The sequence below is a fragment of the Chelon labrosus genome, assembly GCF_963514085.1.
Source record: "Chelon labrosus genome assembly, chromosome: 17".
Taxonomy (NCBI): Eukaryota; Metazoa; Chordata; class Actinopteri; order Mugiliformes; family Mugilidae; genus Chelon; species Chelon labrosus.
Window position 1 is genome coordinate 2,252,204 of NC_140350.1, and position 27,470 is coordinate 2,279,673.

General features: G+C 40.8%; 1 protein-coding gene across 1 annotated transcript in view; it reads left to right on the forward strand.

Moving 5' to 3' along the window:
- Window positions 1–458: 458 nt before the first annotated feature.
- The window catches only part of ephb4a (eph receptor B4a), a 36,940-nt gene continuing 9,928 nt past the window's right edge, over window positions 459–27,470 (forward strand). The window contains exons 1-5 of the mRNA XM_084564653.1: window positions 459–1,456; window positions 20,606–20,676; window positions 22,405–22,686; window positions 23,828–24,218; window positions 27,036–27,188. Of these exons, the coding sequence (XP_084420779.1) occupies window positions 1,378–1,456; window positions 20,606–20,676; window positions 22,405–22,686; window positions 23,828–24,218; window positions 27,036–27,188 (976 nt within the window). The 5' untranslated portion in view covers window positions 459–1,377. The remainder of the gene's footprint in view (window positions 1,457–20,605; window positions 20,677–22,404; window positions 22,687–23,827; window positions 24,219–27,035; window positions 27,189–27,470) is intronic.

Here is a 27,470-nt window from a genome sequence, read left to right on the forward strand (position 1 = left end):
CTCATTTTGGCCTAACCCGAGTTTAAAACAACAACAAATACAATCAGGATGAGTACTTCCAATAGTGTTACACATGCAGCAATTAAGTATCAACTGAGACTTGTGTAGAAAACAAGTAGATCCCAAGTTCACTAAAATAATATTTTCAAGAAATTATTACAGGTTGTGGTGAAGAAATTGTACACGTGGAGTTGCATTATATGTTTTTACAGTATGGATAGTATACTTTGATTTTTTACTGTGTGTAGTATGTTCTCATATTCTATATAGCATTACAGTTTTATCTGGTTACTTCACATATCTTTATTATACACCTATTACTTCTTACTTTTTTCTCTGCTACGATGTTTAATTTCCTTGCGTGGGATTAATAAATCATATTTTTGCATGCCTTGTAGTATTACAGCATAACTATGAGTGTAGATTTGATTGGATTCTTAATATAGGATGTTCTTTGCGATCATGTTCTGCTAGTATACGTTTTATTTTGAAGGCACTTGCCGGAAATTCTAAACCCCTTCGCGTGCTCTTGACTCTGCTGTTATGGAAACCAGAGTGGGCGGAGCTTGCTGCTGCCATTCGACTCCAGGTTTGATGCGGTGATGAAGTCCTCGGTGACCAGCCTACTGTAGTCAGTCCTACGAGCTACTTTAGCGGACAACTTTTAGTTTCGTCTGCGCTTCTTCCAGCCCGCTGACTTATCCGCAGGACAAAGTAGACATTTTGCCAGAGTTTCAGTCTAATTTTGCCCGTAAAACCAGGCCAGGCTAGACCTGTCGCGCAATATCCCTCACCACCTTTGGTGATATTTTTCCAACCGAAGCCAAATATTGCTTGGAGGACTCGAAGAGGAAAGCAAAGCGCAGTTTGCCGGAGGACGAGAAGATGTGGAAGAGGGTATGAAACGGCTCATAATGAGGATAAGCTTTGCAACTAACAGATATGCAGTGAGGAGCCCTGGTTGCGGATTCAGGCTGCTCGGTCATCGAGCTGTGGGGGAGAATTTTTGGGAGAAGTCGTGTGGAGCACAAAGAGCTTATTAAAGCCGACAACTTTAAACCATGCGCCCAGTGTGCTGACAGGAGGAGCTGCAGCACTCTTCTGACTTGTTTTCTTCACGGACTTACACCACAATACAGAGTTGGTGAAGTTTACCGTCTGTAGTAATACGGCTGTCGAAGTATCTGGACCCAGACAGTTAAATGTACCTTTATATTCCCACTCCACTGATGTGTTTTCCTGCTGCAGCGTGAGCCTTTCCTGAACTGAAGTCCACTTTAAATGCAGACTGGTCTGCGGTCAGTGGGAGCACAGCCGAGCTGACAGTGCCACTTGATTTTTAATTCGGTTCACCGTTTGCCATCCAGTAGCAACACCATGGAGCTGATCTACAGGAGGATTGTGCTGCTGTGGTGCATCTTCCTGGACTGGGTTTTACTGGCTACTGCCGAGGAAGGTAAGTCTGGATGATTATTATTTTCTTTCGCCTTCAGATGCCTAGACTTGTTTTTCTGGGGTTTTCATGGCTGGGTGAAGTGTCAATTAGTATCACACCCTCCTCCGTACGGAAATGAAGTGTAGTAACACCACAATTTAAAAGAATGATGTGCACCACACCACAGATGAAATGCACTCAAATCTCAGCAGAATAATCGTAGAAATATGTGGACAGTAGAGGATGGAGTTAATCCCTGTAGTGGAAATGTTCAGAAGAAATATGTTTTGTTTTTTTTTCAGTGAATTATTTAGTTTATTGTGGCAGAGTTGTGCCTCAGTGTTGTTTTAACCCTCTTGGTGTCTTCAGCTTCAGAGAGGCCATTTCTAAGACCAGCTCACTATTTTCACTTTCAAGTCATCAAAAGGTTCCCATTCTGCTTCCCCAGGGGACCTTTAACCAGCTTTACCCTAAAATCAATACTAAAACATTCAGTGCATAGAGGCTAATACAGGCCTGCTGTGATTTTCAGTGGGTTAATGTAGAGAGCTACGGGGGTCTTTTTAACTTTTACATTAGCTCTGATGAAAAACATCAAGAACCCGGATATGTAAAATATGTAATGTGGGTCATAATTTACATCCATTTCTGGTATTATTAACAACCAAATTGTCCTGGACCAGCTTCGTGAGCCACACAAGGAGAGAGTCTAAAATTACTGTCATAATGTTAAAGAAAATGATGGCTTCAAATGGTCTAGCTTTACAGGAGATTATTGTGCAGTGTTATCAGCATAACAACAGGGGCAGTGTCTGGATAATTTGCTTAATGCAGTGGAGGAAGAGTGAGTCTCAGGGACAAACCACAAGGCTGGGTGGTTACTTATTTGCAATCTTCTGACATGTTTCTGTCTTTTTTCTGACAATAATAGGGAAGCTTCTTTGCAACGGGGTGAACCGAACACTGATTTGTTAAAAACGCTGCAGAAACAGCCGCAAAACCTTTGATAGAAAATGTTGTTTTTTTTTGGAAATAATAGACCTGTGTTTACTGAGGATCAAAGGATCACAACTGGGTTTCTTTAAGAGCTGTCGAACTGCAGGGGTTTTAAAAGTACCTTACTGCCTTGTAGGCTACAGGCTGTTGTTCACCTGTAAAGTCCTGAAGGCGTTTATTCACCATTGTGCTTTGTCTGCTTGGTGCTGCTTTTAGCCTTGCTGTGTGTGAGTGATGCTGCACAGATATCATGTCATTTCCTCCTCATTAGATAACGACATTAAATGCATACATTAACATAAAAACGTCGACCAAACACATATTTCTTTGGTAATTTCCCAACATGATGTTGCCTGATGTTTTGTAGCTTAAAAAAAATAAACTTGCCATGATAACAAGGAGCTCTTCCTCCAAGTCTGCTCATTCCAATCAAAAGTTGGTGTAAACAGGAACACCGTGAACATGCATGACTTCACGTGTTCTATGGCAGGAACACAAATCTGTCAGCTGCATCTGGTTTGAGGCCTCAAACCTTTTTCTTACGGAGACTTACAGTTTCTGCTCTACGCTGTACAAACGCGCCGATTGGGTTTGCTGGTTCTGCGTACACACCCATTAAAAGAAGATGTCAAATTTCAGCAGCTACTGAGAGTATGAATTCTTGTGGGAAAGACATTGTTGATGTTGTATTTGAAGATGGAAGTTTGGGATTTTCCCAAACTTAATTTTGGTCAGAGTTTTCTGGGAGCCAGGAATCAGTCCATTAGAGGAGCTGGAGCCTCTCCAGCTGGGGCTGCAGGTTTCGCCGTTGAGACCTGACCTCTGACTCAACTCTGAATTTATGTTCTTCTGTCTTTTTCTCTGGGACATACTTAACCTCAGAAGAGCGTGTGGACGGGGATGTCCCTTTGGTGTTTGGTGTTGGAAGCGTTGAAGGAAACTTGAATAGTCTCAACCGACTTGGCCCTCTATCACCGTTTTCGGGTGTTTACAAGAAGCTGGTTCCGAACAGGTGTGGCTCAGGCACGATGGTTGAGAACAGGGGTACTGTAGACAGGAGCCGGGGTTAGTAGCGCCTTGTCGGCCGACTTCAGAACATCTGTGTCTTGCCAAGTGTGAACAAGATGTCTGGTTTTCGTGTCTAGGGTAATGGCCCACTCCTCTGCCAGCACTCTCTGGATCATTCTCCCCTTGTTCTACACCTAGTAGGGAATTCTGTAATGAACTGATGGGAGGGCAGATGAAGCTCACAGCTGCCAAATCTCTCCTCCTTTTCCAACTAACAGATAAATGACTCACTTACACACACCACTTGCTTGTTCAGTGCATGGATCTCTCTTCCCCCGGTCTCCATGAAGATTAAAACACAGGCCTCTTGATCAGATAATTACTTTGGTTGGAAATTAATAACACGCTTTTGGGTGGAAATTTGCAACGGGGATGCACGCGCACACACACAGGAAAACAAACACTTGCTCTGCCTCGCCTTGCATAAAAAATGTATAATCCAAAGAAAAGTATAACCAGGACACTAAACCTAAAAAGCTTAAGTGTTTAAACCTATATTAATAAGTCCCTCTAATGTAAACCTTCTACACAAACATTTGACTTCATAAATGTAAGCCATAATGATCCCTTATACTCCCATGCACCGACTCAACCTATAAAGTACCCCCCTTTTCTCCCAACTGCTCTTTATTCCTTGCACATACAGTTTCTCTTTCTTACCGATTGCAAGATGCAGCCACTGACGGAGGCACTGCAGTCTTTTCCACCTGTTCAGGTCCAGAGCTTTAACGACACGAACACTGTCGTCAGAAGTGATCACTTCTCTCTAATATACATGCCTCGGAGGCCTTATTTTGAGAGTAACTGAATCATCCGCATGATCATCTGAGGTTCATTGACAGCCCTTCTTAGAATGATTTATTTAAAACAGATTTCAACAGGGAAAGTTGGAAAAAGAAAATGCATATTAATGTGTGTTTCTATTGCCTGTGGATGCCATTAAACTTTAATGGTGCACTTAAAGAACCACTTTATCTTCAATAAAATGAAGAAATGTGGTGGGAATATGGCATTTATGTTTGCCCTATAAGTAAATTTGAGGATGGCCACAGTTGTCCGTATTGCAGATATTGTCACCATCATTCTTAATTTTTGTGTTAATTCTGTTTTGTTTTTGGGTTTCTGACATTTGAAACACACTTGAAACACACAAAAGGTCTTGATACGTCTGTTCATGCTGTTTGAACACAGACCTGTTGTGGTGAAGATGTGTTATGTAAATGTCTGCTCAACACTGCTGTCGAGTGCAGAAGTACACAAGTTTATTTTAGGCTGGGATGCTTTTTCTTAGCGCATGCATACAGTTTATAATTGTAAATCCATCTTTCTTGACTCGGGCAACAGTGAGTATATCTTCTGCAATATGGAGCGTCGTTGCAGCTGTTACTTCTCTCTATTTACAAGTCATCCTTTCTTATAGCATGCAACAAGAGAGTGCAGCTGCCACTGTAATTTGTTTAGCTAAGGCCTTGTCTTGACATCAACTGCACTTTTTAAGGTTCCCTTGCTAAGTTTACACACTCTTTCAAACCAAAGCAAATCCACACTAAAGACAACATTAGAATATTTGTATTTGGCAGCTCAAAGATACATGTTCATGCTCCATGCTGAACAATGAGCTCTGTCAGGAGATATGCAAGTAGTAAATTTAAAACATACTGTAAATCCATGAGTGCCCATATTTTGATTGGTAGTGGTTGGGTTCAAACAGTTACAGAGGCCAACATCTCATCTGCAGTTTGTCTTAGGTCTGTGACATACCAAGGCGACAGCTGGCCCTGTTTAGGGCTATTGGTGAGCATCTGCCTTAATTTTTCTGTCCTGCACCGTTGGCACTAGTCAGACAAGAAGAGAAGAAGAAGTGACACAAGGAAATAAAACTGTGAAGATCATAGGGCACACTTCTCTAGTTTTACGTCACATCTTTATGTATTCAGATTAAAACACATTTTTTTCCTACGTGATAATCTATAATTAATAGAATGTAGACCAACTGATCTGCACGATTCAGGAGAGGCAAGGTCTGTACCTCTGCCTAGCTTCGTAGCCTCCCAACTAATAGTAGCTTTTCCAGTTTCCTGTAATAGTTTATTTCCTTTCATGCCAGCTGGATGGTGGCCATAGACTTTGTGGAGTGTTCAAGTGCAACTTTTTTGCCTGGACACGGGCAATGTGAGGTGACATCACAGTCGACCTTTGTCACTACGAGTTCTTCTGTGTCAGTTTGATGGGTCCTTACTTTGAAACAAATGCTGCAAAACCCACCAGTTTCCCATATTCAGCCAAGAACATGGACCAGACTTCTCACTAAGGGTGTATGGGAATTATTGGGAATTCAAACGCGGACATATTGTTGATAAGAAATATTTAAAGTACAAAAATTAAGAAAAGTGACACAAATTCCACTCCAGTATTGGAAAACTCTCTCATGTATAAAATGGTAACTTATTCATATTTAGTTTGAATAAACTTTATGACAATTATCAAAGCAACGTTGACCAAAGTTTCACAGACTGTGTCTGGTTTTCAAAGCGAAAAACCCTACAAGTATGCATCAGCAGATGGAGAAAAACTGGAGAAAAACTGGAGGAACCTGCGTGGAGTGTGAGCACGTAGGCATAAATCCACTTCTAACAGTAATGCCTTAATATGGAAATAAACCAAACATTCAGGACTCATATTTATTCTATCTTCTGATAGTTGACCGCCTTTAGGAGGAAGGTGAGGTCCACCCTCCAAAAACAGCAGGATGTCTTCACATTTTTTGTAACGTCTGTCTTCTGTTTATTCTTTCACCTCCTGACTCCTTCGTAGCACGACTAGCATGATGAATAGCGTAATGCTGCTCAGTCTAAACTAAACCTGGCTAAGTGTCGCAAATGTAGAAAGGATGTTTTTATCTAAGAGGCCTTACTCGAGCCCCAATCCCTTCTTTCACAGTCATGTACCCTTTTCTTTTGCTACTCTTTCCACGTCCTCTGTCTCCTTGATGTTTGACTGCTGCTATGCTGTTTTCTCTTGCTGACTGTCTCCCCTGCCGTGGAAATGTGGATCGCTTCCCAGAAATCCTTTTAAATGGAACCGATTTTTATAAGAAAGGGATTTGCATTTAAAGCAACCTCCCCCCTCTCTGAAAGCCTGTAGCCTATCATCCTCAGTACCTCAATCCGATGATTAGCTTCCTCAAGAGTTAAACAGGCATCCGAGTGCCACAAGTACTCTCAGTCCGTGTCTCTCTCCATCTCGCTTTCTCCCCCTCTCAGGGAAGTATGGATATGGCAGCTGGGAGTTGCAGGTGGATGATAGTTTGGCTTGGTGATAGGATACACCCCCAGCCCATACATCCATGTCAGGCATTCACTTTGGAGAGCCAGTCTGTCCTCCACCCACACACTACTCTCTGAGAGTGGGACACAATGGGTACAGGCTGCAGCAGAGAGGGAATGAGGCCACAGCCTATCAGCCATAAGCACCAAGGAGAATGGCACTTTTAGAGGGATGGGGGTTCTCTTTGAAGTGAGTCAAGGAGAGATGGGGAAACCGGCATGAGTCAACGAAACTGAAAGAGCAAGTGCAGAGAGGGCAAGGAGGCTGCAAGTATATGGTATATATGCAAGCCTGCACAGGGCATAATGAGCAAAGTATGGGTGCTGCCTGTCTTCATTCTTTAATCACACACACCTGGGGCCAGATTTCTGCAATATATGCAATGGGCTGAATGTGTGATTATAATAAAGAGATTAAAAAGGCCCTTAATTAGAAGACAACAACAGCGAAGGAGCTATTTATCTCAGGTCCATCTTTCTCATTTATCTTGCGCGCTAATCACAGCTGTTACTCGAGGCACGCTGAACATTGTGTTGGAAGAAAATCCTTTGTGAAACATTTCCACGTTCCATTGTTGTGCTATGCCTTGTGATGTTTTTGTCACTACATTCGAAAATAGAATGAAATCTTGAAGGGAATGAAGGCTGGTGAGACGTCTGAGGCTGGATGTGCAAGAATTGATTAAAAAAAAGCAACCTTCATTTAAACATTTCTCTGCTTGAAGCATCAGTCGACTTGATTCGATTTGAGTCTGGGATATTTTCCACCCTGCGTCACAGGTTGACCTACATCTTGTGTTTGATATGCCCGTTTTAAGTTAAAATGCAATTCGGTCGGTTCGACATCAGCCTAGAGAGCACGTGCATATTTGCTCCTGCCTTTATGCATGCACACGTCTTGAGCATGTCTCTCAGGGGCTGCTTTCATATAACGCTCTGAACATAGTGGCCTCTGCTATATACAGCATCCCTATGCGCTAGCTGCCTTCCTACGGTGCTTACATAGCTAAGAGCTTTAAGAGGGAGTCATGCTCCCGAATGGAGTGGGTCAGTTCTGTTAAAGAAGTATTAAACACTTTTTTTTTTTGCCAGCTTGGTGTCTTATTTTCGGGCTGCACTGCACAGAAAATGTTCTTATGCTATCTGTCGCCATTGCTTCAATTGCTAACAGGTTTCTGTCTCCGCTCAACCATAACCAATCGCAAAAGAGTCTTTGTACTATTAAGATGGAATAAAAGTGCGGTTTTGGAATTTAAACAGTTTGTAACCTGCTCAACCCACCCCCTGCTGAAAACATAATGGCTGGCAGAGGAAGTAAACGGATGCTCTTTGTACTCAGTTTTCACATGCACCGATAAGTTCATCTTTATTTTAGATATATATCAGTCAATGCCACACATGGACAATGCACTGACTGACAAGGAGTGCTAGCTTCGTGTGTATGTGTGGTATGTCAGAATAAAGGAGAACATTCTTGCAGAGAGTCTGTTCTCTTGTATCTTTACTTAGATGTGTCAATCCTTCGATGGTTTATTTAGCTGGAGTCTGCACTGTTAACTTCAAGCTGTCCACCTCCCACAGCAGATTAGTCACTGAAAGCTGCATGTATGTGTTTCTTCCACATTATTTCTACTCCAAAATGAATTGTTGACTCTGCTTTAGTAAAGGCTTTGATCAAAAACTCTTTTTAAGGATAGCAGCAGACATTTTTGGGGTTCATGAAGAGAGATCCATCAGAGGAGTATATAGAGCTGTGTAGATTTTTTTTTATCAAGCCAGAGTTGAATAATGTAGTCATGTAGTAATGATTAAATGGCACAAAACACAATCTTGCTAATAATGAATCTATACTTATCTTACCGGAACCATCTGGTGCAATTATTGGAAGATACAGGCATCACAGGGGTGGCATTTCAGCACTGTGTGGCTCCAAAGTGTCCACCCTGCAGGGGTGCCAGTGTTTGACTGACGCAGATCTCGGCCTCACTGACAGCAGAAGACCAGAGGATGAATATCCCCTTCAAAGAGTGTTTGAAAACAAGCACATAACCTGCACTTTCCCACGTTACTCCTCTCAGTTCTCTGGTAGGTCTGAACGGTTTTGAGGGAAAATGTCTATTTGCAATTTTTCTTGAAACGTAGCAATTTGATATAGGTTATGAAACCAAGCTTCAGTTCAATATTCACTGTGTAATAATAGGTTTAAAAACATGATGGAGCATTTCCACATAAGCTGATACCACCAAAACATAAACTGCTCTGTATTCTGAGGCAGGAGCAAAAACATAAAATATGATTTGCTTCAAGTTAATTCAATCAACTTACTGGACAAGTGTGTAAGATTTGGAGTGGTCTATTATCGGAAATGGAATATAGCATTCATAATTATCTGAATTAAATAATTTGATAGTCTTTGCAGAAAGCTACCATCGAGCCATCCATAAAGAATATACAACAACTTAAGTCTTGTCGAGAGACATTTTGACCACTTGGTGATAATATGTGACAGCACCTAAGTATAGGACAGTGAAGTGTCTGTAAAAAGTTGCCAGACCTGTGTTGGCAGCTTTCTGACTCAGTTGTGTGTCAAGTACTTCTTAAGACGATAAATGATCTGTTAATTTTTGTTATACATCGATTAGCCACAACATTATGATCTCCAAAACAGTTGTGACTCATCAGAGAATGGACATGGGCCTTCTGAGGGTGTCCTGTGGTGTCTAGTAGGGCTGAACGATATGGACAAAATTTCATATCTCGATAATTATGCCAGATATCTCGATATCGATACCATTTTTTTAAAAGCCCTCTTTCGGGACTGTGTACACGGGTACCATGTCTTTTGCAATGTGGTATGTTATAGCGTCTGTCATGTGTTTATGTCTGGTGGACGTCGACTCATACGGTGTAACGCTACTGAACGCATCAGCAATTGCTTCGTCGCAATTTTCGCCATGCGACCAGCACGACACCTCGCTCTGGTTTACATCATCATTTTTAAATCCAAAATACCTCGAAATAATGGAAGATGATTTATGCTTTGGCACCAAATCAGATTTTGCACTAGTGACACGGGAATCAATTGTCGCTCCCATCCCAAGCCCACAAAAATACTCCCGTCATATCCCGATCACGTGACTGCCCCCCAACAAAAATCCTGTCCCGCAAAATCACGAGAAAGACTCCCAAATCCCGTCCAGCTCTCTATGTTGTTGTCTAAAGTTGGGCACACTCACCGCGTTGCAGCCTGACTTTTTAATTAAATCTCCGGCTCCGTCCCGCTCCCGTTGATTATTTGCTCTATCCCGTCCCTATCACGTTACTAACAGTGAACCTGACTCCCGTACTGCGAGACTCCCGCGGCAATACAGTGACCCGCGGGAGTCCCGAAAAATTGTCACCCTCTATTCTGCACCGCCACTGGCCGCATTATCTTCCAAGCTCACTTTACTTTCTTTCTCTTTAATTTCCCCGCTGTGTATGCGTGTGTGTGTGCGTCTCCGTCTCCGTCTCCCTCACTCCCGCCCTCATATGTTTGTCATTGGTCTATATCGTTTATATCGTTGCTTTTTCGATATTAATATCTTGAATGTTCATATCTAGATATAGATACGATAACGATATATCGTTCAGCCCTAGTGTCTAGCAACAGAATGTTGTTAGTGGGGGCCTTTGGGTCCTATGGGTTGAGAAGAGGGCCCACAGATACTTGATCAGTTTGGGATTTATTTTTTTTTGAGTTGTTCCTAAAGTGTTTTTGTGTGTGTCTGTGTCAGGCTGCATCCTGCTGGGGATGGCTGCTGCCATCAAGGAGTGTCATTGCTATGGGGTGGGGGTGTCTGGTCTGGTCTAGGTGGGTGGTACATGTCTAAGTAACTTCCACATGAATGCCACGTCCAAACGTTTCCCAGCAGAACATTGGATTGTCACAAGATGGTCAATGGTTTTTACTTCTCCTGTCAGTGGTTTTAATGTTGTGGCTGATCGGTGTATAACAAGCTGAAAACATGAGTCTGATTGCTGTCAAACGTAGGAATGTGCTGCTTATCTTCTTGCAGCTCTGATCGCTGGGTTTAGACTTGCTTGCACTGATGTTGACTAGCACATCACTTAGATGATGAATCAATGAGTAAATTACTCAATAAAGTCTCTGGGTGGGTGAATTTTTGTTATGATAAAACTAATTTCAGATTTGCGGCTGTAACAGACTTTGTTGACCGAATCTAACAAAGTAAAACCTTTTACCAGAGGCATGCCTGTGAAGACTTTCATTGCAAAAATTGTCTTTTAAAAGACCAAAGCGTAATGTACAGATCTGTTTACCACGGCACTTGGCTTTCAGTCTTGTGGCATTGGGCTGTTAAAAGACATAATGCACATTCATATGCTCAGAAAAGGTTACAGCAAGTGTTTAAAGAATAAAACATGTGGCATGCCTCAGCCCGTTAGCACATTTCTTGAATATTGAAAAGAATAATGTCAAATTAATCAACATTTCTTTAATTCCGATGGGCTCCAACAATATCACTTTTTGCATACTGATAAATAAATATATGCCTGGCCCCATTAATTAAAACATGTGACCCTGATTTCAAGGAACTTGAATTTCCTATCCACACCAGCAGCAACAGGTAGGAAAGGCTGAATAGTGCTGGGTTAACTTTTCATATCTTAGTATATTGATTAGTGTAACCTTGCAGAAGAATCTTTCGTTGCTGATCATTTCAGATAAATAAGATAATATATAATGAGTTTAGAGAGAAAATGAGAATAATCTGGGCGACTCAATAAGTGGATTAAACAATGGACAGAGAATTAATTGCATCTTATTTTGACTACTGAAAAATATTTTTTTAATCAGTAAAATGCCAATTATTATTAGCAGAAAAACCTTCTCCTATCTTCTTTGACATTTCAAAAATAAATGATTAATTTGAAAAAAAATGTTATGCACATTAATTGATAATGAAAATAATCACTAGTGGCAGCTGTAGTTGACGAGTTCCATAATGAAATTAGTCTCCAGGTTACACTGGAAATGATTAAATAGGAAGTTTGTTTCAAAAGCCACTGGTTTATCTACTTTCTAATTTAGGCGTCATCTCAAGTGGGGTCTCTTTTTACCCTGCACAATATTCTTTATTTCAAGGCAGCATGGCTTGTGCAAAAGCAGAAGTTTTAAAAAATGCAGTGAACCCTCACTTTGTGATCCACTCTTCCTCTTATAGGAACAGGGAACTGGTGTAGCCGTTGTGGACTACACCCAGTTCCCTGTTCTCAAGAAGCCTTTCAGGTTTTTACGAAATTGGGTTATTTTTGAAGATGGCTTTAGAAAGTGGTGCCCATAATTGAAAGTAGCGGGAGGTGAATTCTCTTAGCTTCAGATCGATATTCCCAAGAAGCTGAAATACCCTGTAAAGCAATGCAATATCAATAAGCATACAAATGAAGGCGAAGGCAGGGTATTATGGGTTTAAAGTTTTTAAATGTCCATGATTAGAACTGAATCCTAAATGATAAAGCATTTAACCAAAAACAAGAAACTGTCCTTGCTGATATTCAGTTCCTGTTGCACACAGATGTCCAACAGCAAGCACTGCAACAGTCACAGACACAGACACTGTATTGCCAAAAGTACTGGCTCATCTGCCTTTACACACATATGAATTTAAGTGACATCCCATTCTTAATCCACAGGGTTTAATGTGAAGTTGCATTTGTGAGACACGTTGGATGTTGGATGAGAATGCCTGGCTCTTTGCGCTAATTCTTCCCAAAGGTGTTCAATCAGGTTGAGGTCAGGACTCAGTTCTTCTACACCAAACTCGCTCATCCATGTTTTTATGGACCTTGCTTTTTGCACTAGTGCGTAGTCATGTTGGAACAGGAAGGGCCCATCCCCAAACTGTTCCCACAAAGTTGTGAGCATGGAATTGTCCAAGATCTCTTGGTATGCTGAAGCATTCAGAGTTCCTTTCACTGAAACTAAGGGGCCAAGCCCAGCTCCTGAAAAACATCCCCACACCATAATCCCTCCTCCACCAAACTTCACCCATGGCACAGTGCAGTCAGACAAGTACTGTTCTCCTGGCAGTGGCATGCTTTACACCATTGCATCTAACGCTTTGCATTGCACTTGGTGATGTATGGCTTGGATGGAGCTGCTCAACCATGGAAACCGATTCCATGAAGCTCTCTGTTATAGTGTGTGCACATTAACATCCTGTTCTTAAGCCAGTCTAAAGGCCACATGAAGTTTGGAGGTCTGTAGTGATTGACTCAGCAGAAAGTTGGTGACCTCTGCGCACTATGCGCCTCAGCATCCTCTGACCTGTGGACAAGTGGCCTGCTACTTTCTGGCAGAGTTGCTGTTCCCAATTGCTTCCACTTTGTTATAATACCACTGTGGAATATTTAGTAGTGAGAAAATTTCACGACTGGACTTGTTGCACAGGTGACATCCTATCACAGTACCACGCTGGAATTCACTGAGCTCCTGAGAGCGACCCATTCTTTCATAAATGATTGTAGAAGCATGCCTAGGTGTTTGGTTTTGTACACCTGTGGCCATGATAGTGATTGGAACACCTGAAAACAATTATTTGGATGGGTGAATACAATATAGTGTATCTGTAGATAATGCTCATTTATTATCTAGTCTAGTTTCCATGAGTACCTCACAGTTCTGGGATTTTGGCTGTCTGACCGGAGGAGGGCCGTTTGATTCAAAGATGTGCTAGTGCTTTTCTACAGGTGACACCACAGGTCAAAACTTATTACTTGTAGGCAGTGATATAAAAAAGCCCTAACCCAAAGGCTCATATCCTCTAAACCTTAACCTCTCATTTTATATAAAACTTTTTATACCACTATTATTAGAAGTAAATATTCACTTTGAACTTGTGTGGCTTGAATGATGCAACAGTTTTTCCTTCCACTAGTTTATTAAAAGGGAATAGGACTGCATCACAGGCATTACTTGTAGTATTCATATTTAACGTAATTAAAAGATTAAAAAGGTGATTTGTCCGGGGTTTGGATTGGAGCATAGCTTCAGCTGAACAACAACTACTTGTGCAAACAGTTCTAGTATGAATTTATCAGTTAAAGGGGAGAAGTCGGGGGATCTTTTTGTTTGAGATCGCCCTTGTAAATTCTGAGACAGACTCAGGAGAACACATCTTCACTTGGAAATGATTAACTTAATCATTCCGTTGAGTGAATCTCTGATGGCCTTGTAAACTTAAGCCCAAACACTCAGAGGTCAGGTGTCCAGGTCTTAATCCTGAGACCTTTGTTTCAGTTGACTTGATTCACAGCACTGTTGATACTCTCAAGTAGCATCTTTGGTTTCTGTCCAATATGAAGCTCCCTCACTAACTAGGTCACATCCTGTCCTGGGACAAAGACCAACCACAACACTTATTGATATGCGTGCCTTCAGACAAGAAAGGAAAAAAGTGTCAAACATTAACACCTCTTCTTCGTCTCACCCTGCTCCTTTCATCTTACGACAACTCGACACATACTTACAGAGGCTGAGCTCATCCACGTGCCTGGAGAGGCCTTTGTTATATAGCAGACGAAGAGTCAAACAGCGTCCTGCTCAGCTTGCTGTGCATGTGAATGATGTGTGTGTGTATTGGCGGCTGGCCTCCACCCGACCAGGAGACAGGAAGGGGACAGGAACTACGGGAAGCTGATGTCTAATCTCTCTAGACACAACTCCTGTCAAATACACACAAAAACGGTTTCCACACTCGTGCATTCACTGCATAATTTTCTAAACACTGATGTGCACACACTATAACATACACTGGCCACATGACACTAAACACAGCCAACACATGAAGGAAAATCACTTTTTTTCCCTTTTCATTTGTAGTCTTTATGTGTACTGTGGCAGATAACCTAGATCAGTCAGCAATGTTCTTGAAATCTTGAAATATATGGTCAGTAATACCTGGAGCACAATTGCTACCACCTCTACGGCTTAGTTTACCGTACAGACATGACTGCAGTATCAATACTCTCATCTAAAGCTGGATTAACGGTTTGTCTGAACTGTTGGATAGCTTCAAAAATCCCCTTCCTCTAACACCTTACAGCTAGGAATCTGTGGTGCCCATTATCTGTAACTTTCCAAAACCAACTTCATTCACACCCACTTCACACTGTGATTGAGCAGCTGAGTGGACCTGAGAGAGGAGGCATTGTGCTCCTCTTTCTCTATTTATGTGTTGTTTAACAATGTGTTTTACTTTTCTTGTGACCAACCCAATATGACACGGTTTCTCCCTGGAGAGAAAATGAGCATTTTAAACGCTATCACATCTCCCTTCCTCTCTCTACGAAGGCCATCTTTTCACTTGGACATTGGTCACATGGACATTCAGAACCACACATTTGTTGTTTGACAGCACGTCTTACAAACCACTTCTGAGAAATCCTAACCCAGCCCCAATTCTTGCCGAGAACGCAAATGAAACCATTTCTAAACATCTTGAATTATTGATACATTGTTTTATTATTAAATGTGAAACATGGAGGTATCGAATTGCTCAATACTCTGGGGACATGTCTGATTGTAGGGTATTGGTTTTGCAAAATTAGATGTGCTAGTTGTATCTCCGGTTTTACACATGAGATTCTCAGTTATTGGAGGACAGTAACCCTCATATCAAGAAATTACTCCGCAGCTTATACTTCCAAGCAGATTCATTTGCTTAGCATTGTTTTAATTATTCAACTTGAGTGTCTTGTATTGATTAGTTTTTTGTGGGGGAAAAGTTATATTAAAATTGTCATTGATGTTTGTTTTTATTTTGAAATGATCATTGTGCTCTTTAATTGCATGTGGTATCATATGCTGGGTAGATATAAAAGGAAAGAACTGAGTGCACAGTACTGCAGTGCAATTCCACAAGCTAGAGTAGACCAAAGGCAATTGATGTAGCAAAATCATTCAGTTAAGTATATTCTATGTATTTTTCTATACATTTGTCATCTACAAATTCAAAATCTCCTGGCATCTCTTCCACTTTTTCTTCTCCTCTTTTTCATTATCCCATCTTTGTCTCCATTTCTCTAGGTGTACAAGGGTAATTGGCTCTCTGTTTCTTTAATTAAAATGAGGTCTAATTGTAGCTGAAGCAGGGCAAATGTTCATAGGCCTATAATTTCCCTATCACACTACTGAGCCGCAGAGAAAGTGGAAAATAGGAAGGGAAAGGGCACACACAGAAGGAATTAACGCGCAAGTCAAAAATAGCGAATGTTATATAAAAAAATGGGGTTGTTTTTTTAAACAGATCCTTCAGTCAATTTTGTGGTCAGTGTTTAAAACCTGAAGACAACTGTATAAAGATATTTCCTGTGTAGTTCCCCTTCTGCCAAAAATACAGGGTCAGGTTTTACATTTCAAAAGAAAGGCATGTACAACACCCTCCATTGTTGTCTCCCTCTCACACAGAAAATGTAATACCTCAGCCATAATATCTTTTGTCTTTTTTTCCCCCAACATGGTTTAATGATTAAAACCGTGCTGACGCTGATAGCTCAATCCACCTACTTCAGACTCCCCTCTCAGTTTCTCTACTTGAGAAAAATTGGCTAATGCTGAGTTGTAATACTTTTCCATGGCTGTAATTCCAAGGTTCAGTTCTTGTCGTCTCGCCAACACCAGTATCAGTTTAGACTTCTCTGGTGTCTCCTCATGCCGACAATTGTCATGTAATTACTGTACAACTGTTTGTTTTGGGTGTTAAATACGGCCAGATGACGAATTTTCATTGTTCCTACATTTTGCTTGCACTCGGGGCAATTTTCCGGCGGTGGGTGGCCGACGCTGCTGAAAGAATGCAGGGGGAAAAGCAGACTTCCTCTAACAGGGCTTAAAACTGTATCTACTTCAGCGAAAGGCAAGGCCATGCAAGTACATAATAGAAGCACTCACCATCTCATAGAAACACTCACGCTCACACATCCTGTCTCATAAACCTTAATGATAGAGCAGCGATAAACAGTGATTACCATTCCTGGGGGGTGGGGTGTTTCTCTTCCACTCCTTCAAAAAGAAAAAAAATAAATCAGAATATAAACACAAAGGCAGGTGAGCATATGAAAGGTGGCGATAGGGCAGTCTGCACAGTGGAGCCTATAGGGATGAAGGTGTTTTTTTAAATTATGCTGAAATCTCATGGTAGACTAAATGCAGGGAAAGCATCTGCCTGAACTTTGTCACCCAATTATCCTCATCCACCTCTCCTCTTTCTCTGCTCTTTGTAGACTTTTCTTTCTTCCTCTCTATCGTCTTAGAGTGTTGTTGTAAAACTGTGGGATTCTGTGGTTTGGATGTAGGAAAGGGTGAGTTTGTATTTCCTTAAAAGGAATTTGCACAGAGAGTAAAATGAAACGAAAGTGCCTATACAGAAGGAGAAGCCATTGATTAAAGTCACATTTACTTCTCAGTGTGATGCAATGACAGGTCTGCTGCATTTGCAGTCCTCAGGGTAAGTGATTCCATGTCATTGCTTTTATATGCTTTGTGCATGAGACAGGTCACCCACAATGAGAGCCAGAAAATGACACTGAGGTGGAGTGCAAGAAAGATCTGGGTAATTTGGCAGCGAGAGTGGCGTTGTGAAGGAAATGAACTCAGTGTTTGCGTTATGTGTATTGCTCACTGTGAAAATGTATTAAATTAGCAGCGAACCTGTGAGCGGCAGTGGGCATGATTGAATAATCATTGAAGTCATTATGGAAGAAATAAGGATATAACAAGTTAGATGTCTGTGGACGCCACTACATATTGTCTGATTAAGTCCTTTACAGTTAATTATTTTGTATTAAATGTTTTTGTGTTGCAAATATGCACATAGTTCAGATGACTCAGTTATCAAAGCAATTGACAGTGTGTCATTGTATTTTTAGAGAAATTGAGACTTTGATATAACTGATTAAACGTATTATTAACGAATGGCTAATGGTTCAGCGTTGGTGTTGGATTGTGCATGTAAAGTGAAAGAATGCAGCTATTCCTCCCTACATTTCTGTTTGTTCCACATAAGGTACAGTTTATCCTTAATTAATATATATATATTTATTTCTTTATTGTTCGATTTTCTGGACTTACGTTTATGTTTGATGTGTTAACTACAACAACAAATTCCTCGCATGTGCGAACACAAAGAGAATTCTTATTCTCATTCTGATATTTTTGACACCGCTACAAAGTGGTAACAGTTAACAGCTATACAGTACCATGCTTGATGCTTCAGTAGGCTGGTGTTGGAAATTAGCTTTGGCTATATACACGTGTACATTACACCGGACAGTGCTTCTGAAGTTGTCTTTATTTCTCTGTACTAGTCCTTTACTAATAATGTACAAAATAAATAAATGTAAATATATTTTACTTTTTTGTTGAGTTGATGGAAAGCCTAAAAACACAGTCCATCCTGCAAATGGCACAGTCGTGGTGTCTAATATGTAACTGACCGTTAAACATTAATTACTGTTGAACAATGGCTTCTGTCTTTGGCTGGCCTCAACTGTAATTTTGTCTCAGTGGGAAGCAGTATCAACGCTTCCCAAATCAGTTTCTCTGATTTTTTTGTGTGTATTTCATTGGGATGTGGGCTGGTAAATGGTAAATATGATTGCCTCTCACTTCTTACAGGATCACAGAGATTAGTAGTGTAGGCGGTGCAGTTATTTCTGTAAAATACTACAAGTGTTGGTGTTGAGCTGTGCTGCGCCAAAATATGTTCAAAGAGCTCAAGGTTTCCCTGACAGCTTTCATTCCTGTGTAAAACATCCTGGTGTTCTGTGTCTAGTCTTTCACTCTGTATAATCATTAAATTATTAACAGAAAATGTTTGTCACTGAGAGAGTGATATGAGGATTACACAGAATGGATGAGTTTTCATGACTTTGGCAGCATCACTTATCACACTGACGGTGGTCGTCATCAATCTATGGGAGGTTTCATGAAAATATAGATTAGATTAGAGTGTTTTTCTTTACTTTAGGGTTGAAACTAATGATGCTTTTTATTACTGATTACCTCTTGTCATTTTTCTAAATAAATGCTCAACACAGTTTCCCTTGGCCCAAGGTGGTATCTTCACAGAGTTCAATAAATCAGGAAAATCTCACTTTTGAGAAGCTGGAACAAGACAATTTTGAGCGACAGTTAACAATTATCAGAAATACTGGTGCTTTATTTTGTAGCAGTACTGCAGTATGTGTAATGAATATTCAAAGAAAATAATTAAGAGATAACTGCCAGTTTCATCTCTTATTATAAACTCATGATATTGGATCTTGACAAATGGCTGAAGCCCTTGAAGAACTACAGAGTTCTCTAACCCCCAGACAAATACAGATGGAGGCACAGAGTCTGTGTATAATAATTTATGTTTGATTTTGACACATGTACGCAGAGCAGATGTTTTGAACAACAAAGCAATGTGTCGAAACAAGTAGGAGGTGAAAACGACACGTTTAAAAGAACTGAGAAAAGCAACACTTTGGCCTGGTCCAGGATTCAGAGCAAAGCTTAATTTATTTTATGAATGTAAGAATTCCACCGAGTTTGTCGCTTAAAATGAAAATAGCATACAATAGACACTGTCGTCATATTTTATTTACTTTTTATTTTTAAGCATGGATTTTAGTCCATTTCAGTCACTGATTTATTCTTTATGTGGAGTACCGCTATAATCAATCAGTGTGACAGAAAAATGGTCCCTTAAATAAACCTGGAGAAAACGAAACTGGGGAAAATAAATCAAGATAACTTTTCTTCAATACAGAGGCAGATGTAGTATTTTATTTATCTATGTGTGTGTGTAGATTGTGTATTGTGTGTTTATGAGATACTGACTTAACTGTCTAATCTTATATTGGAAACCTAATTCAACAAAGCAGCTTAATAACCCCAATGATAAACCTCCATTTCCTCCAACATCCTTTTTCATGCAAGTGCTCTACTTGATCATGACAACATTAAATCTTATTTATTTGTAAACCCTAACTGCCCAACCCTTTAGACGAGCTTCTGCAGGGAAACAGGTATGGCTCTAAAGGCCGGTCTGTGGCAGAAACTTCTCCCCATCAGTATAAATACCAGTTACAGTCTACTAAGACAGCTGGGGGAAAAAGATATCCTCACATGAAAAGAAGTCCCTTCACCCGAAACAAACTGTGCTTCAAGTTACACGCAGTCCAGGTCTCAGATTTTATTGGGATGCTTAATCATAGCAGAACTGCTCAGATTGTTTGTGAGCTGGTAGACTGCCCCTCAAAAGATTACAAAAATCAATTCTATTGTAATCACAGATCGTGACCGGACAGGCTTAAATCTTGTGTGTGTGTGTGTGTCTGTATCTATGCAAGTCTGGCGGATTCGGCTGTCCGTATGACTTGTCTCTGCTCTCCCTGGACAAAAGCAGACTCTTCTCGTCATTTTTAGTGTGACCACAGACATGGTGTGTCGCTGGGAACATAGGGGGCGTGGTGGAATGAACATGCAAGGACAATTTTAGGGTAGTGGAAATGTTCTTGTAGATGTAATTGACTAGTGAAACTTAATCTTCTTCCCTAATCCCAGGATAAACCATTGCTGATACTTGGCAGAGAGCTAGGGACTCAAAATATGTTCATGCTGTGATTTTACATTTATTTGTGCATTTCCCTGAATGAAAATGAGACTTATATATGCCATTTTACAGTTCTTGCCGACAATGATATTATGTTGTTTTTATCCTTTTCACAGAGGTCCTGATGAACACTAAGACTGAGACCTCTGATCTCAAATGGACGATCTTCTCGCTTGCCAAACCCGAGGTATGTAACCCCAGCTTTACTATGTTATCTGTATTCCTAACAGAGACATAGTGGTGACTGGGGATTCTTGGCCTCCAGCTGTTCCTTTGTTACTTTGGCTATAAAAGAACTCCTTATATGGCAGGCAACTGACAGAATAAAGGAGACGCCAGAATGGATGTGGGATTTAAACTATATTGAAAGTAGATGCTTTGATATATCCCGACAACCTTGGAGTAGAAGTCACTGGCTGCCCACAATTTTGGATACTTCAGCCAGAAAAAGACATATTTGTAATTTGATCATCAGAGGAGTGGTTGCTAGGGTATTTTTGCCAGCAGAGTTGGCGACCAAAACTGCTCAACTTGCCGATGTCTCGGAAGGAAAATGGTGAGTGAAGCTGGCAAGGAGATTTGTGGAAGTGGACAGAAAGTCTCAACAAATGTTTCTGATACAAAGCAGAACAGACTGACAGCCTTTGAATAGTTTGCACAGCCATTATCATTTGAAGCAGGTTTTTCAAAAGCTTCATGTTGTCAAAAATGTGGCCTGGTTGTGTTCTGTAACATTAACATGGCATGGAAGAGTATAAAACAGGGGTTTAGTCAATGATGAGAAGCAGCCAGGGTGCTGCCATGATTTCTGTTACAACTTCCAAGCGAGTCAGATACAGGACTAATTGAATGTTACTCCTAAATATTAGTCGTTGCATTAGTTATTAATAAGGAGGCCAAATAAATAAGATATTTATGTAAAACTTCTGTTGCAATGAGAGCTAAACGTTTGTTTTTTTTCTTGTGTGAACTACGATCAGGAAAAGGGAAAGATTGATTAACTAAAGATGTTATGGTAGACTACAGGTATTCATCCTGAAATCTTCAGTCCACAAAGTTCAGAATGGTCTGAATTATACGCATCTTTATCACAATAAACATTTTGTTCAGATACATAGGTGCTGCCACAGTCCACAGTATTTATTTTTGGAGATTAGAAGGGACATTTCTTTCAAGAGATCCAAACCTGGCTCTCAGCGCTCTGCTGCACTGTAATTCATTCAGACCAGTATTCTGCCTCACTCAACACAATATCTGCAAATGGATTTTCAAAGATTTACATATTTACATAAGTGAATTTCTGAGCTCCAAGTTCAGCAAATCTGCTAAATTCTGCCCTGAGTATGTTAATTTCTTGCTTGTTTCCCGCTCTTGGGAACATAGTGATGGTTAACATGTTTGCTGTTGACTCAGAAGTCAAACATTAACACATTTTTTCTTTCATTTGGCTCCCTAGAAAACGTAGATTTGTGTATAGGTTTTTTATGTCATACATATTTGTGATATCCCGTCTGTATTCTTGTATTTCAGTCTATAAGTGGGTTTGAGGGATAGAAATGTGTCTGTGTGCAGCAGTGTTCTTTGTTTGACAAGTGAGACTTGTATTCCCACTAGCTGTGCTGCAGCTCAGTGGGAGGAATGATTTAACAACCCAGATTCAAATTTGGGCTGGATCAAAATCCACAGTAGGCCAAAGCTGTCCCACGGGCCTCTGACAGGTGCAGTAAGCACAGGGCCAACAAAGTACTGCAACATTATTATGATTAAGAGGGCTTTTAATGTGACCAATTCCATAAAAGACCCTTGTGAAAATCTTTATAGGTGAGTTAAATCTACTAACAGTGCTCACAGGTTTTCTGGGTCAGATGTCATTTTATCATGCAGCCTGACAACCCTTTGTTCTCTTTGCTCTCAGTGGGAGGAAATAAGCGGTTTAGACGAGGAGAACAACAGTGTGAGGACATATCAGATCTGCCAAACCAACAGTTCATCCAGCCATTGGCTGCGCAGTGGCTTCATCCAGCGTCAAGGAGCATCTCAAGTTTACGTGGAACTGCGATTCACCGTCATGGAGTGTTCCTCCAGAAGCACACACCATCGCAGTTGCAAAGAGACCTTTAACCTCTACTACTACCAGGCAGACTCCAACGACGCCACAGACACTTACCCACCCTGGATGGAGAACCCTTACACCAAGGTATTTATTCCCAGTCCCTCATTTTTTAAACAGCTGTGGTTGTTTGAGGAGATCAATTTATTTTTCATGGCTAGTACCACTCAGCCTTAGAGAAGTGCATTATAATGTCTTATTTGGCTCAGGAGGAATTTTTTTCATATCCGACATAATTAACTGTAGGTCTTATCTTTATTATTGATGGGAAGTGGACTTCTCCTAATGTGGATTAAATGTCTGGATTATTTGACGTCTGTTGCACTGAATTTGACCTTTTTAACTTTGTATCCTCACTAATGGGAAGGGCGTCTAAGTTATTTTCTTTCACTTTAAAGGAATATCTACAAAACAAGACAGGTTCTAATCTTTTAGACCTATCACCCACTGTGTGATGGATGTGTACTCTACTGTACACATTCATCACACACCTGACCAGTTTCCATTGTTTTTTGAAACACTTCTTGCTTTCTTGCTTTCCATCCAGTATGCAGTTGGCTTTCTACTACTACTACTACTATTTTTTTTCTTAAAAACGTGTTTGCGCAGAGTAAAAAGTAGCGTTTTCATGATTCTTTACTCTTTCATTATTCATTCTATCTCACTTTATGTCCAAGTCACCCTATGGGAACATGGACTGTTTTGAGAAGTCTTCTGGTCAATTCAGTCTGTTTCACAAACCAAATGCTTTCTTAGGTTCTATCATCTGGGTTTCATTTTCCCAAACAAATAGCTTTGGAATTTATTCTGCACGTCTTTGTCAAAGCTCTGATGTTTTAGCGTCCTTGAACACTACTCAAGCTGTGGTCTAAAAGCTGTGGTCAGAATAGTCCCTGCTCCACAACTTCATTACCACCTAATAATGTAACCTTGACAGAAAAATAAAAGTGATGAAATGTTCATTGTAATGATTTAGCTTTCTCTCACTGCAAGTTGAGGTTCAAAGCACACTGCAACAAATGGGAAACAATGGCTGCAAGGAAGGTAGTGAATCAATCTAAAATTGCAATGGTACGCTTTGGAAAATGCTCAGTAATGTAAAGCATATGGGTTGTCTAGTGAATAGGCTATAACAGCTAAAACATGCAACAAGTCATGTTTAAGACTGACTACTGTTTGCTGGACTCTGGCTATTATATAAGATCTTTTCTCTTTCTTCCTGTCCTAGGTGGACACAGTGGCTGCGGACTTTCTACTGAGGAAGGGTGGAGAGCGGAAATTTAATGTGAAGACCTTAAGACTGGGCCCTCTGTCGAAGAGAGGCTTCTACTTGGCTTTTCAGGCTCAGGGAGCCTGCATGGCCCTGCTGTCCGTTAGGGTGTTCTTCAAGAAGTGTCCCCCCCTTGTCAGTGCCCTGTCCTCTTTCCCCCAGACTGTTCCCCGTACCTTAGTGCAAGAGGCGCAGGGTGTGTGCGTGGAGCATGCCGCTCAGCAGGGGCCCCGACCTCGGCCACCTAAGCTCTTCTGTGGGGAGGATGGCCAGTGGGTGGGCCAGCCAACAACCTCCTGTGCATGCATACCAGGATTTGAACCAGCGGAGGGGCATACACGATGCACAGGTAAGGAAGGTTAAGCCGCATAAATATACATGCAGTGATATAGCCAACACCCACATAGTCAGCAAAGCAGGCAGACTAAACAGGAAAACAATGGCAAGATGAGCGTGGGGGTTCACAAAGGGCTGAAGCATTGGAAAGGAAATAGAGACCGAGGAAGCTAATGAGGCAGGGGAACTGCTGTGACACAGAGGGTACAGAGAGAGAGGTCAGGTGGAGCAGCACTTATCTTAGAAAGGAAGAGCAGGGTCAAAGGCTTACTGCTGCGACAACTTATGGTTCAACTGAGATAGAAGAACTGGAGAGGTGAAGGGAGCAAGGCAGGGAGGTGGTGCTCCGGGTAAAGATCATATCACTTTGAGAACATCAAAGCAGACAAAAAAAAAAACAGTAAGTAGAAGCGGGCTGATTCTCTCAGCTGTGCAGCAGCTCTGTCTAATGAGTCCAATTAACAAGCCTCGTGCATGAACAGCCTCGGCACATGCACACACACTCATTGTATCACCACAACACATAAATGTTGAACATTAAAAAACAAAGAAACACAAGAAAATGTGTAGTTTCATCTCCTTCTGTTTGAAGGTAGGATTCAGTTTGATCTCTGCAGGAGGTGTAATGATTTTTTTTCTCCCAACGAAAAATAATTTCCGACATTTTGCTTCTGGTGAAGTGGCATTTCCAGCGCTCTGTCACCAAAGAGAGCTGTGAGGGGAACAACACTCACTGGGCTATAAAGGGAAATTGCCTTCATAGAAAAATTGGACAGTTAATTTGCTTCGTTGGCCGGTCATTTTCAGAAAATGAAGTTGACATCCAGGTTTAAAATAAAATTCCTTTTGACGTAATACTATTATCTCCCCGAGACAATACGTATATTTTCTGGGTCAAACATAACCATCTGACATAAAACTTATGAATGCTGTCAAGTTGATTTAGTGTTTCAGATGGGCTTGATTAAAATATTTAAAACACGTCTTTGAAGTGAACCTCGAGCAGACTATGAATACTGCTATAAGGGAGGGGTATGTTTCCCCATATGCTGGTACCAATTACAGAGACGACAACCTGAATAGATTGGAAATACACATATCTACCCAAGCAATGATTAATAGCAGCCTTATTTGAAAAGTGTTTTCATATCTTCATTTATCTGGGTGAGTTTTGAAAACATACAAAGCTTAAAATAGCAAAACAAAATGATTACTTATATTATATTATATTATATTTGGTATGAACTGCTGCAAGTTTGAAACATTCTTAAAACTGAATTCACTGAAATGTAAAAATGCAGCTCAGACCGGAACCATGTGAAGTTCTTCACTGGTGTCTTAATTTATCTTTATTACTGGTGATCATGGTGCGTATGGAAACTTCCAGGGTTGGAGTTATAATCTGAGTTTTGTGCAGGTCTAACTAACATCAGGGTGAAGATCAATAAATAATAACTTTACGTGTGTGCCAAAGTCATGACGCACACACACACAAAACAGCGCTGTTCTCGGTTCTGGAGCAGTGGTAGAGATCCATTAGAGACAGTAGCTGTTAAAGTATTCTACTGCCCGCAGATTATGTCAGCGTTCATTTGCATACAGAGCACGAAACTGGAAACTTATTGGATCTGGAGATGCATTTGGAGACACATGTTAATGACAGGTCTTATGATCAGATCAATGCCCTAAGAGCTCAAAATCACTTAAGTTACTTTCTTACAGTCTTTTTAATTTGAATTGTTTTAACTAACAACTGTACATTGTGTAAGTTTGTGAGTTACGCTGCAGCTCTCAGCACTTTTTTGTTTTTTTAACATGTGGAAAATTCCTTTGACAAAATGTCACTCAGAACGGATCAGCCAGAGTGTTGACCCTGTGAGACATGTCAGTTTTCTCTACAACAATGCTCCAGTTGGTGTGAAAGTTTATTGTTTTACACCTCTCACTCAGCAGCTGCTTTTCAGCCGCCACACTAAACACAGAATGTAAACTCTGTTGGGGTTTAGTGACTGTATGTGGTGATTATAAGGTGACAGCTCAGTACGCAATCAAATGTAAGTTGAATCTGGGGCACTCATGTGTGGAAGCTGAAGGGAGCAAGCTGTGGTGGCAGCTAATGACTGTTATCCATCAGTATTATCATCTATGCATTATTTTAGTTTTTTTGAGGAATGCTTATAGTCTATGAAATGTCAGATAGTGATATCTTTGCTGTGATATATAACAGAGTAACCCAACAAATGATCTAATTTGAGAAATATTTGGTTAGACGAGATTGTTGTCAGTTGTTATTATTCTGGCTCTGCAAAAAAGACTAAAATAATTTACATATTTGATTCAATAAACAGACGCTGTTCTTCAATAGGTAGTCCCACATGGCTGTTCTTATTCTTCAGAAATGGTCAGATAAATTCAATCATAAGCAGCATATCCCTATAGTATTCTTTCTTCACTAAATTGACTATTAGTATCAAGCTCATTACTGTGATTGTCTCAGTTTATAGCCCTCATTAGACCCTTCTGTCTGTCAATCTGTCACCATTCTGCATCTAAGTACAATGAAATAAAAAAATGCAAATTCAGTTTGACTTGGTCTGCATAGGACACAGTGAGTGTGAAGATTTTACAAAATAAGATAATCCTTTAATTTATCCCACAGTGGGGACACTTTCACTGTTACAACAACATATAGTTAGGGACAGTGCACACAACAAGAAAAAGTGAACATTAGATTAATACAAAAATAGCAGTCAAATACAACAGTTTGCAGTGGTTTAAACGACCAGGGTTACTAATAATCTGCTTTATGGTCTCATGTTGTTGTCCTCAGCCTGTCCTGTGGGTCAGTACAAGTCGAGCACAGAGGGACTGTGCACAGGCTGCCCAGGATTCAGCCACGCCACCACCAGGGGAGCGTCAGTGTGTGCATGCCGCTCTGGGTACCTACGAGCCGAATCAGACACTCCCGACACCCCGTGCACAAGTAAGTACACATAAAACAGCATTTAATCTGAATGCAAATATGGATGATCCAGTCTCTTATTCTCACTCTTTACCATCCCCTGCTTTGTTTTTAATCTCTGGTGCTGTGTCTCTGATGTCATTTAGCCAGTCTCCTAAGCTGCTTTGTGTTCTTTGTCCCACTGCAGGGCATTGACATGCATGTCTTTTGTGACAGGTTGTCGGGGGGAGGGAGGGGATTTCTCTTAAAAGTGAAGTATGCATTGAGGGTCTCAAGTGACACCTCCATGTGGATTCAGGAATT